Below are 12,351 nucleotides of genomic sequence, written 5' to 3'. Positions count from 1 at the left end.
TGACAAATCAGAAAAGCCCGGTGAGACGGCGCCATTGGTACAGTATGGTGGGCCAACAAGAGGGCCTCGAGCTTCATTTCAGCTGACCAGGAAGACCAAGGGGAAAAGGAGTGAGCTGCCCATTTGGACATAGTTTAATTGGTATAATTTAATTATCTGCCTTGAGAAAATGATATTCAATGCTGGGAGCAAATGTAGACATAAAAGAGGGAGCATGGTAGATGGTGAACCAAGTTCAGAGTCAGGGGGACCTTGGTTCAATTCCACCTCTGACACATGCTCTGTGACTTGGGGAGAGACAATCTATCAATGCCCCAGGCAGTGCTCCAAGAGCATGGGTTACTGGTCTGCCTTGGTGGAGGGAATTTCCTTTGTTGTTATTCAGTCATTTCAGTCATGTCTGACTCCCCATGACCCCATCGGGGGTTTTCTTTGGCAAAGATACTGGAGTGGTTTGCCGTTTCCTTCACTTCATTTTACAGATGAGGAAACTGAGGCAAACAAGGTTAAATGACTTGCCCAGGGTCACAAAGCTAGTAAGTGCCTGATGCTGGATGGGTCTTCCTGATGCCAGGCCAAGTACTCTATTCACTGTGCCACCTAGCTGCCCTGGGAAATTCCTGGTACCAAGGAAATCCCTGATCTGTCCCTCAAAGCTCCCACAAATATGACATCAGCAAAGAAAGAAGAAGTTACTAAGTAACTAAGCGCCTTAGGTGGGACTGAATTTGTGTTCTCTGATTGCAAAGCTAGTACTCTTCTCACCAGATCATTGCAGGAGAGATAGAGAGAATATCAGGGAACAAGGAATCTGCCCCCCCCCTCATTTAACAAAGGAGGAAACTGAGGCCTAGAGAGGCTCAGCAGCTTGGGCAAGGTCACACAGGTCATAAGTAGCTGAGCCAGGATTCCAACCCAATTACTCTGACTCTAAAACCATTTTTCTGGATTTTGCTGCCATGGGAGGAAATGAGGGAGGGAGGGAAAGAGAAAGAGAGAGAGAGGGAAAGGGGTGGGGGAGAACATAGGGCTTGGTGAGGAAAAGAGTGAATCAACAGAAGGTGGGAGACCCTGGAAGCCTGTGAAGAGCAACGTGGGACTTCAGAGTCAGAAGGGGTGTCCAACCCACCCCCTACCTGCAGGATAGCTTGTGGACAAAGGGGAGTCATCCGTGGGATTACATTTCTCAGCAAAATTCAAACCACTGACCTCTAAAATCTGGTCACCAGCCCAAAGTCTTCCATCTCTGGCTGCTGCTCCTTCTTCATATACTTCATGAATAACTATAGCATCCTGTCAAAAACATGACCCGAAATAAATTCTCATTACTCTTTATCCAATTCAACAAAGAGTTACTTATAAACATCTACTATGTGCCCTGCACTGGGGATACAAAGGCAAAAGTCCCTGCCCTCAGGGAGCTTGCATTCTAGCCAGGAGAGACAACGGAATTTGTTGACCCCTTACTACGTTCCATGCTGGGCAACATGATGAGCATGTAAAGACAACTATGAAAGAGGCCATGACTCCACGCCAGCTGCCATGCATTCTCGCACCCCAGAACCAAACTTAGGAAGCCAAATGACTCAGGGGCCCTCTGGCTGCCATGAAGACAGATCAAGAAGGCATGTTTAGCATCACAATGAATTTCTCAAGGTCTGTTTATTAGCTTACTTGCCTCTGTGTTGTCTGATAGAGTATTGTTGTGTGGAACATCTTCGGTGGTACTTTTGTCTGTGGCTGCTGGCCACCGATGACCTGTAGGTGAACTGTGATCCATTTTATGGTAAAATCTGAAACCAGGCTACGCATCTCTATGGACATTTAAGAATTTGGCAGAGGCAGGCTATTAAACATGAATGTGGAGCTTAATGGGGAGCAGAGCTAGGTAGCCTGTGAGGTCTAATTTATGTGGAGTAATGAGAGAAGGGGCTGAGATTAAACATACAGTCTAATAATTAGTGAGAAAGAACCGAGTCAATCGGAGGCTGGCTGTACAAACTGCGGCATCCTGCAGTAACTGAAAATCCTATCAGTCAGAACGGACAATGATGAATTCTGAGACAACGGCAAACTTTGCATGATCTGTGCCAAGGGAAGCTATAAAACCAGGAAAACATCCGACAGCAGTGGAATAACATAATTGAAAAGATCAATAAAACAATGGTGAAGTGTACTATAACAATCATACCTGGCCCAGGGGAAGAGATAAGCAATTTACAGCCCTCTTTTCTTTGGAGAGGTGGGGGGACACTGGGGCAGAATGCTGCATAAGCTTGTAGACAAGGGCGTTCTGCTGCTTGGTTTTGCTTAACTGTTTTTCCTTGTCACAAGGGAAGGCTCATAGTGTATGCTGGGCTGGGTGGAGGAGGAAAGAGGAGAAATGATTGTGATGTAAAAATAAAAGGCCTTCTATATCAATTTACATGCCATCTTGTGGGTGTGGGGAGAGATGGGGAGAAAATTTGGAACTCAAAATCTTATGGAAGTGAATGTCGAAAACTAAAAATAAATAAATTTATTAATAAAAAATAAAATGTCTTAATAAAGCTTCAAATAATGTTGGCTAGGACATCTACTCGCCTTCCAATCACTAGTTGGTTCACTAATTATATCTCTTTTACTGTCCCAGGTACAGTGAACTACATGGAAAAAATAAACAGTAGCCAGTCTATGCCTGTAAGGAACTAACAGTCAGTGTATCATGTGTGATTGTAAAACAATGTAATTTATTCCTTTATACATCAAAGCCATCCCTTTGGGAGGCCATGCACTTATTACAAAGATGCTACCATTGATCAGACTACATCTGCAATCCTCTTTGGAAGCTGCCTTCAGAACTTGTGGTGCATTCTTTCGCATAGCTACAAATACACAAAGAGACTGAATTCTTTTCAGTTCAACCAGTCTTTATGATGAATCTACTAAAGGCTAGGGACTCACTGTGGGGTATAAAGAAAGAAAAAAAAACACTTCCTGCTCTCAAGGAGCTTACATTCTATTGGGGGAAATGTGTACATAATGTATGCAGCAAATACAAAGTAACTGGGAGAGGGGGGTTGAGTTAGAGAACAAAACAACTGTGTCTCCAAGGGGGCACCTGAGTTGTGGGGAGTCTAAGAGATGAAGATGAAGAGGGACAACATGGAAGAAAATCTGGTCCAAGATATTCCAGACAGGGAGAGAAGCCTGGGCAAAGACAGAAGAGGGAGATGATACCCAAGGGGAAAGGAGGGCCAATTTGTCTAGAATATACAGAGCACTACGGGAGGAGGAATGTGAAGTCATATGGAAAAGACAGCTGGGTGACAGAGCAGGAAAAGCTTTATCGAAATGTTAGCAAATAATAAATATGAAGAGGAGACAAAACCACCCCTGTCTGTTGATGACATGAGGGTTCGCTTAGATATATACAAGAGAATCAGCTTAATTGAGATTACAGTATCAGCAAAAATATAGGCAACAAAAGAAATCCACAAAAATCAACATTACTATATCATAACACACACTGAACGATGAAAACAGAAAGGGAAGATGTCCTGTTTGAAATAACTATAAAACGTATAAAATACTTGGGACTCACTCTCCCAAAGCACACTCAATATTGGAATAGATTTAATAACAAAACGCTTCTTTTAAAAAAATAAAAAACAGCATAAACTGCTGGAAGATTCTTCAGTGCTCATGGCTGGGCCATGCCAATCAAAAATGACAATGCCACCAAAATTAACTTATAAATTTAACGCTTTACCAAATAAACTACCAAAAAGGTTACTTTATAGAGTGAGATAAAATAATAAGAAAATTCATTTGGAGGAACAAAAGATCCTGAACATCAAGAGAAATAATAAAAATACAGGAACAAAAGGGGAATTAGCACGTTGGGACCTCAAATACATTTTCAAGAACAGTCATCAAGACCATTTGATACTAGTTAAAAAAAAAAGTAGATCAAAAGAACAGACTAAGAAGAATCAGAAATAAATTCAATGAGCCAGTCTTTGGTAAAACTGAAAACATATATTATGCAGGAAACACCTTATTTGATGAGAATTGGTGGGGAAATTGGAAAGCAGTCTGATAAAAATTAGACTAAAACTAGCATCTTGCAACAGATTATAAAATAAAATTTAAAATGGATATATGACTTGAATACTAAAGATAACAGCATAAAACAATTAGATGAGAATAGATCATACACTTTTTATAACAATAGGTAGAATATTAATTCTAATCAAACAAGAGCTAAAAGCAATTACAAATTTTGATTAAGAAAAAATTAAAGAATTTTGAACAAATAAAAATTGGATAATAAGGGAAGTAGTTGACTAGGAAAAATTTTTGTACCAAATATGTCTGATAAATATTTGATATTTAACATATATGGACAACTAACAGAAATCTATGATGAAAATTTACTTCTCAGTAGAAAAGTGGTCAAGGGATATAGACAATTTTTAAATAAAGAAACTTAATAACCACATGAAAGAATACTCTGAATCACTAATAATGAGAAATACAGATCAAAACAACTCTGAGACAAAGATTATAAAAGATGAGAATAGTTAACATGAGAAGGAGTGTGGTGAGACCAGCCCACTAATGCATTGTGGAGTTGTGAATTTGTAGAAACCAATTTGCCAAAGCAATTTAGAATTATGCAAATGAAGTATCAAAAACATCTATAACCTCCATTTCCTTGAGGAACACTGTTAGGAATATACCCCAAGGAGGTAATTGTCAAAAAGAATCCCTAATATGCACAAAAATACTTATAGCAGCTCTTTTCATGGTAGTTGAGAACTGGAAAAAAAGAGATGCTCATCACTTAGGGAATGGCCGACCAAACTGAATATTACTGAATATTTTCACATGGATTTGGGAGCTGGTTGGATGGCTGGATCCAAAGAATAGTCATTAATGGTCTAATGTCAACTAAAAGGAGGTTTTCTGTGGAGAGGCATGGAGATCTGTGCTTGGCCCCAATGGGGTTTATCCATGACTTGGCCAAAGGCATAGAGGGTATGCTTATCACACTTACAAATAGTGAGGAGGGATACTATAGATGACTGTCAGGAAGCAAAGATCTTGACAGGCCAGAACATTTTGTCAAATCTAACCCAGTGTACTATAATAGGGATGAGGGCAAATTCTGACACTGGAGTCCAAGAAATCAATTTCACAAGTATAACAGGGGAGATAAGGTAAGTCAGTGCTTTATCTGAACAAGTTCTGAGGGTTTTAGTGGATGCCACGTTTCACAAGAGGAACTTGAATGACCTGGCAGCCCCAGGAACTGATGTGTTCCCAGGCCAAATTAGGAGGTCACAGCATAGACTAAGGGGGAGATAGTTCCTCTGTCCTGTTCCCCAGTCAGACCACACCTGGAACAGTGTTCAATTCTTGTTACCTGCCACATTGTAGGAAGAACACTGATAAAGTGAAGAGTGTGGTAAAAGTCCTTATACCACATGGATATCAATCAAGGGAACTGAGTAGAATTAGCTTAGAGAAGATGCACTAGGCTTGTTCATCTTGTCCACAAAAGAAATTGCAGCAATGATTAGAAGTTGGGAAAAGACAGATTTGGACTTGATGGAAGGGAAAACTACCTAACAGTGAAAGCTGTTCCAAGATAGAATACAGTCCTCTTACATCATTCCCCTGGGAAGGAGATAGAATGCAGGGAGTGTTACTCTCATCTGTCAGATGGTGAAACTGAGGCTTGGGATGGTAAAGTCATTTGCCTAAAGTCATCCAGGTTATCACAGAATTAGAGTTTCAGGATTGGAAAGGACCTCTAATCACCAAAAGAGTCCCCACAGCGACACCACAGAGATATGTCCTGCCTTTGATGGAAGACCTCCAAGGAGGAGCTCATCACCCCTCCAGGCAGCCCAGTCTACACTGGGACAGCTCTCAGGGTTGGGAAGGAAGTCTGGGCATTGCTCCTAAATTTGCTCCTATGTAGCTTCCACCTACAATTCCCAACTCTGCTTTCTGAGGACTAGCAGGACAAGGCGAAGGTGACAGCCTCAGAAATACCTGAGGCCGACACCAGTTATCTTGTCTGACCCGGAGTTTTCTGTTCTATTGGTCATTCATGAGGCTGGTGCTCTCCTCTGGATGCTCTGCATATCAAGGTCCTTCCTAAACCCTGGTGGCCAGAATTGAACCCAGTACTCTGGGGAGGGCTGACAAAGGCAGAGTAAAGAAAAGGAACGAGAAACTGGGAGATGGCAGAGCTGGGATTTGAACCCAGATCTTCTGAGTCCAAATGAAGGGCTTTTCTCCCCAGGAGAACTAAAACAAGAATCAGGTCAAAAGCCATGAGTTCCAGGACTAAAATTTCTAACCCTGGCATTTATTTCATCCCTCTGGTCACCATGCTCACCAGGCTTGGGCATCTGGGGAGCAAATTCCCATCAGGTCGATTTTGGCTCAGCTGCGTGAAGAGATAGGACCGAGCATTTCTGAGAGTGAGGAACCTTTGGCTCCATGGTGGGCAGTAACTGGGACCAGTTAGGACAAGACATCGTACCATAGATTCCACTCCAGTCGACCTCTCTGTTTGCCAATCTCCCAACAGTTTAAGTGAAACAGTGAGGAAGTAAAAACTCTAGGCAGAATCCCGCTGGGTTCTACGTATGGGTACTTCCAAAGCTCAGAGAACAGACGGGTAGGATATTAAATTGTTTGGTGGTGCCTGGCTGACATAAGGTCATTTGTCTAGATGGGGGCATGCATTGACTGGAGACCCTTCTCTTTAACTGCTGGAATAAATAATGTCTTTCTGGACTGACATTGTGGTAAATAGAAGTATTTAAGGATTTTAAGGCACTCAGTAATGGAGTTATAACATGCCAGAGATGGAAAGAAAAGGTGGCATGGTGAATGTGGCAGTGGAGTCAGGAAGACTTGAGTTCAAATCCAGTCTCAAAACACTTATTAGCTGTGCGACCTTGGGCAAATCACTTAATCTGTCTGCCTCAGTTTCCTCATCCGTAAAATGGGCTTAACAGTACCTAATTCACAGGGCAGTAGTGAGGACCAAATGAGGTAACATTTGTAAAGTAATTTTCAAACCTTAAAGCCCCATATAAATGCTATGGATCATCATCATCAAGAGTAATAATGGGAAAAGCACACTGAACTTGGAGTCTGAAGACCTATTTGGGGCATCGATTTATTTCAATAAACTCATCTGCATAACACCTCAGGTACCCTGCCAACTGCCCCGGCTCTGCATTCTCCCCATCTGGATCAGTACTACTTGGCCAGAATTAACACCCACTTCACTGCGATGGGGGTGGGTGAGTAGAGTTAATCCATTGCATTTTGGAGCTCCTTCTGAGAAGTCAGGGGAAGTAAAGGGGGAACAGAAGGAGAAGGGAGTATTTATTTATTAAGCACCTACTATGTGCCAGGCGTTGTGCTAATAGATTCAGGTATTATTCAGCTGATCTTTGCAACGACCTATGAGGTAGGTGCTATTATGATCTCCTTTCTAAAGGGGAAGAAACTGAGGCAGACAGAGGTGAAAGTGACTTGTCTAGGGTCACACAGCTCTGAAGTGTCTCAGGTTGGACTTGAACCCAGGTCTTCCTGACTCCAGGCCCTGTGCTCTATCCACTGAGGTACCTGGCTGCCTCCAGCTGAGCTAATTGTTTGGGGCCAGCTTCAGATCAGGGTTCTTCTCTACGCATCCCGGACATCTTGCCATCTGCTTTGTTCTGTGTGCATACCACAATCTGTCCCCACTTCCTTCTCTTGCTGTGGTTGAAACTGAACACAGCAATCAGACCCTTGCTTCTGGTCAGATTGTGACAGCAGACTTCCCTTTGGCCCCATCTCCCAGTTCTTTGACTTTCTGGACCAAGCTTCTTTCTCTGGCCATGACTGCCTTATGTGAATTGTCTACCCATTAGAATGTAAGATCCTTGAGGGCAGGGACCGAGTCATCTTTGTCTGGCACACAGTAGCTGCTTGTTGGACTCTGCATGTTTGATTTTCTTTTTGCTTTTCAATGGCTTGGTGGCAGGAGAGAACCTAGATTTTTGTTGATTAAAAAAAAACACTAAGTTTTCAAAAACCTCACACACTCAAAACAAATGATCAGCCATCCTTTGCTGGGAGTCTTTCACTGAGGGGGAACACTCTAGCTCCTAAGATGGTCCACACCCCTTGGGACAGCTCTCACTGGGGGCCAGCCTCGATGTCACTCCCTCCCACTTTCCTGCCTCCCTCGGCATCATGAGTTAGAAAAAGTAAGAAGTCCGACAGCCGAACCAGAGTGTGTGGAGGGGAGAGATGCATGAAGCTGAACAGATAGGAAGGATCTGGTTGTGAGAAGCCTGAGGTGCAAAACTGGGTCAGCTCTCATGGAGAGGCACACACTGGCTGACACGCACACCCAACTGTTCAGCATTATGAACGCAGTGCCTTGATCCTTGAGAGCCAGCTTTGGCAATGAAAGAATATCTACAGTGGGGTAAAGAAGGGAAGTAGGGGCTGAAAGGAAAAAAAGTATAAAATTACAGAAAAAGAAAAAAACCAAACCCCCAGCAACCTTATGAGAAGCCTTTATTAAGGAGTTTCTAGATCACTGAAACAAAAGCTTGGAGGCCAACCACCTGAATTCCTTCATTTACAGATGGGGAAACTGAGGCCCAGAGAGATGAACTACCACCTCCAAGGTCACACAGGCAGTGAGCATCAGAAGCAGGATTTGAACCCAGGTTTTCTGACTCCACAGCCAGTAATTACACTGATTTATACGTCAATCTGAGGGACTCAAGTTACTGTAATAGACTTATCGGGGAACCCCACAAATGGTCCCAGGTTCTCGGGGGGAATTTAAACCTTGAAGCCCCAGCTAGGGGAAATTCCTGTGTTTTGCTGTGGACTGACGCAAAGAAAACAGTCATCATTTTCCTCCTGGGTAAAGCTGCCAACATGTAGATAACAGTATCACTAATAAACACGGCAACCACACCACAAAGAGGCGAGTGGACTGTGATCACAAACGTGAAAAGCCCAGAGGCCTTCAGTAAGCCTTGCACTTGGGGAATTAGCAAAGAAGGGCTCCCGTGAATGGCAGAGTACCCATAATCATCCTCTCACGGCAGAATGTTTTGTTTTTTGGTGGGGGAGGAGGGGTTGTTACAAGTGGATCTTTCCAGGCCTGCAGGGAATTGATTTAACTGGGATTCTAGCTGCCTCCACGCTGCTGGAGGCTAAACCCTTTCCTGCAAACACAATGGATGCCATAACACAAGCACCATCATGGTATGTATGGTATTGAGTTACTGTCTGCAGCATATTTGATTTATATCACTAAAGAACCAGACACAGTATTGGCCGTGCTGATAATATGTAATCAATACTGACAGCATCTTTCCTATTTGAACAGAGATTTCATTAGCACAGAGAACCTAGGTCTCAGAGAGTTGTAGGGAAGGTTTCTTCACTGATGTCAATCTAAGGATGCAGGAGAATTAGACAACAATTTATAGTGAGGAAGGAAAAATGTGGTAGAAGGGATCCCTGGTCAGGTTTGAGTTGGGTGCAACAGACTCTCCATCCCCTTTTATCTCTGACAATGTCCGTCGGTCAGTCAAAAAACACTTAAATCCCTCCCATGGGCCAGGCCCTGTGCTGAGCACAAAGTTTTCCAACCAACTGACAAACATTTAATAAACGCTTACCAATCGGCAGGCACTGGGCTAGGTGTTAGGGATACAGAAGAAGGCAAAAATGTTTGCTCTGTTGGCCAAATGGAAATCATCCCTCTCAGATGATTTGAAGATTTTCATGATTAAGGAATCCTGGAATCTCAAAGTAGGAAGGGGAACTTCAATGGCCAATTAGCCTATTGCTACATTAACAAGATCCAGCCCTCAAAGCTTATATTCTAATTGGGGAAATAACATTAAAAAAAAAATAGTACATACAAGACAATCCCAGAGGAAAGGCACTAGCAGTGGGGAATGGGGAGGGTAGAGGAGACCAAGAAAGATCTGTGGGAGCTATTCCCCAAAGACAGCCTGACATAACACCATGGGTACAATGGCTCTCCTTCCCACTGGCCCCAACCTTAAGACTCTCACACCCCGCCTGCTGACATTCATCCAATATTAACAGCAATCTGAAACGTTCAACTAAATATCTCAGCAATAAAACAGCCAATATAATGCAAAGAATGAATCGGTGGTCTCATGTAAGACCATTTTATGGGTTGCGATACTGAAATGTTTCTCTTTAGGAGGTCAAAGGGGAGCCTGTTTGCCATTGAATTGCAAAATCTTATTACGGACAGGGGTCACTTGCCAAGTTTCATAAGAAAAGTTTGCCCACATCATCAATATAAATATAATTTTTCATACTGAAATATAGATTTATTTGAGGGAAATGGATAATATTTGCATTACATTTTATAGGTCCCTATGGTTCCATCTGGTCCTTATTTATTTAAATTTCACTCGGCTTGCCTCCTATTTTTGCTTACAGTTATGTTCTGTAAGGTCAGAACTGCCCCAACGTAGATTTTTCAATGGCACCATTCATTAACATTCCTTTGCTCTGCAGTCATGGACATTTGCAAACTCTGCTTTGATTTTAAAATAATAAAGCCGAGGTAATAAGATGTTTGGTGTAAAAATATATGACTTAAGCAATAATGGCAGAGAAAGCTCAGTTTTTAGGGGTGGTCTGCCAAAGCAAACCAAACTTAAAAAAAAATACTGCACAGAGTTCATCTTGCGGGAAATAATCAAATAAAACACTCGGCCACATGGAAAACAATGGGCACTCCTTCCCCTCACTTGGGCTCACTTAAATATATAGAAATTCATATACATCGATTTTTTCAGAGGTTTAAATCAGTGCTAACAGCTGAAGGGTTAAATTCAACAAAAGCAAAAGGCAGCCACGGAAACGAAGTTTAAGCTTCTTGGGGTGAGGCTCAAGCCAGGAGACAAGGGGTCTGGCCTTTATCTCTGTGAAAAAAGGTGAGTCCCTACAAAGCAAAGGAAAAGGGGCAGCTATGGTTTCTATGCTGATCATCGCCGTAACTAACTCATTCTCACTGTGATCAGGAAGGCTGCAGAAGGGCCTTCCTTTCCCAGGGGTCTGGCCTGTGAGTTCAACTCTCCCGTACCAGCTCGGTGATCCATAAGCAGTGACTGTAACCATGATGGAACAGGTTGAGGGAACGATTGGGCCTTTAGAGATGGGAGAAAAATGGAGCCTGGTCTGGACTAGAGGCCCCAGGTTTGAGGGAATTTGAAATTCCCTTGGTCCAATCAAGGTGTGCACAGAGTATGGTGGGATTATCACATCTTTCATTCTAGACAGTTGGCTCTCTCAATGTGTCCTAAGATCACAATAGCTTTCTTGGTGGCCAAGTCGCACCACTGACTCACACTGAGTTTGTAAGCCATGCAGCCTCTCTGCTACCCAATAGCTATGTGGAGACATCATCACTACCAACATCACCACTGCCACCAGCACCATCATCAACCTCATGATCACCACTGCCACTGGCACCGCCACACCACCACCATCAAAGTCAACTTTAACTCATAGGCCTACAAGAATGCCTTTGAGAAGAAAACCTTCTTCCTTCCCTTCTTAACAGTTGGGTGACTATGGGTGAAGAGCATGGACTGCACAGCCAGACTTGGTTAATGTGCTGGTTAACAGGAGGTAGATCAATGGCATAGGGGATGGAATTCTGGATTTAGAGTCAGGAAGACTCGAGTTCAAATCCCATTTAAGCCAACAGCAGATATGTGACCTGGAGTAAGTCACTCGACTTGCCTGTGTGTTAGGTTTCTCCTCTAAAAAAGGAGGATTACACTAGCACCATCCTCACAGGATTGTTCCAAGGATCAAATGGGATGATCTATGTAAAGGCTGCTGGCCGAATGCTATCGTTTTAGGGGTGGTCTGCCAAAGCTAACCAAACTTAAGAAAAAAAAATACTCCACAGAGCTCATCTGGCAGGAAATAATCAAATAAGACACTCGGCCACATGGAAAACAACGGGCACTCCGTCTCCTCACAGGGGCTCACTTACACAGAGATTCATATGTATATATATGCAGCTGTTATCATTAGCTGTCATTGGTTTCACTGAACGGCTTTTCCCCCTCTTTTTTTTTTTTTATTCTATGGGAGGCCCTGCTACACAGAGGAGGGGGGGACGTATTTAGAAATGAAAGTGATGCGAAATCAAAAGAATAAAATTCATTTTTAAAGCCAGGTTACAGAGAGGGCAATGGGATGCTAAGTGGCGCTTCTGCAGGTGACCTCTCACTATCTTTCTCTCCTCCGAGCTCCAGGTATAGC

At 43.0% G+C, this 12,351-nt stretch overlaps 1 protein-coding gene across 3 annotated transcripts in view; it reads right to left on the bottom strand.

Moving 5' to 3' along the window:
* PATJ (PATJ crumbs cell polarity complex component) overlaps positions 1-12,351 on the bottom strand; it is a 340,451-nt gene that overhangs the window by 33,368 nt on the left and 294,732 nt on the right. For all 3 annotated transcript variants that reach the window (XM_020993089.2, XM_078156676.1, XM_020993086.2), the window contains exon 35: positions 1,210-1,293. In XM_020993089.2, the coding sequence (XP_020848748.1) occupies positions 1,210-1,293 (84 nt within the window). The remainder of the gene's footprint in view (positions 1-1,209; positions 1,294-12,351) is intronic.

The sequence above is a fragment of the Phascolarctos cinereus genome, unplaced genomic scaffold (genome assembly GCF_003287225.1).
Source record: "Phascolarctos cinereus isolate Bilbo 61053 unplaced genomic scaffold, phaCin_HiC Scaffold_5;HRSCAF=322, whole genome shotgun sequence".
NCBI lineage: Eukaryota > Metazoa > Chordata > Mammalia > Diprotodontia > Phascolarctidae > Phascolarctos > Phascolarctos cinereus.
This window is presented reverse-complemented; position numbering and strand designations above follow the sequence as displayed.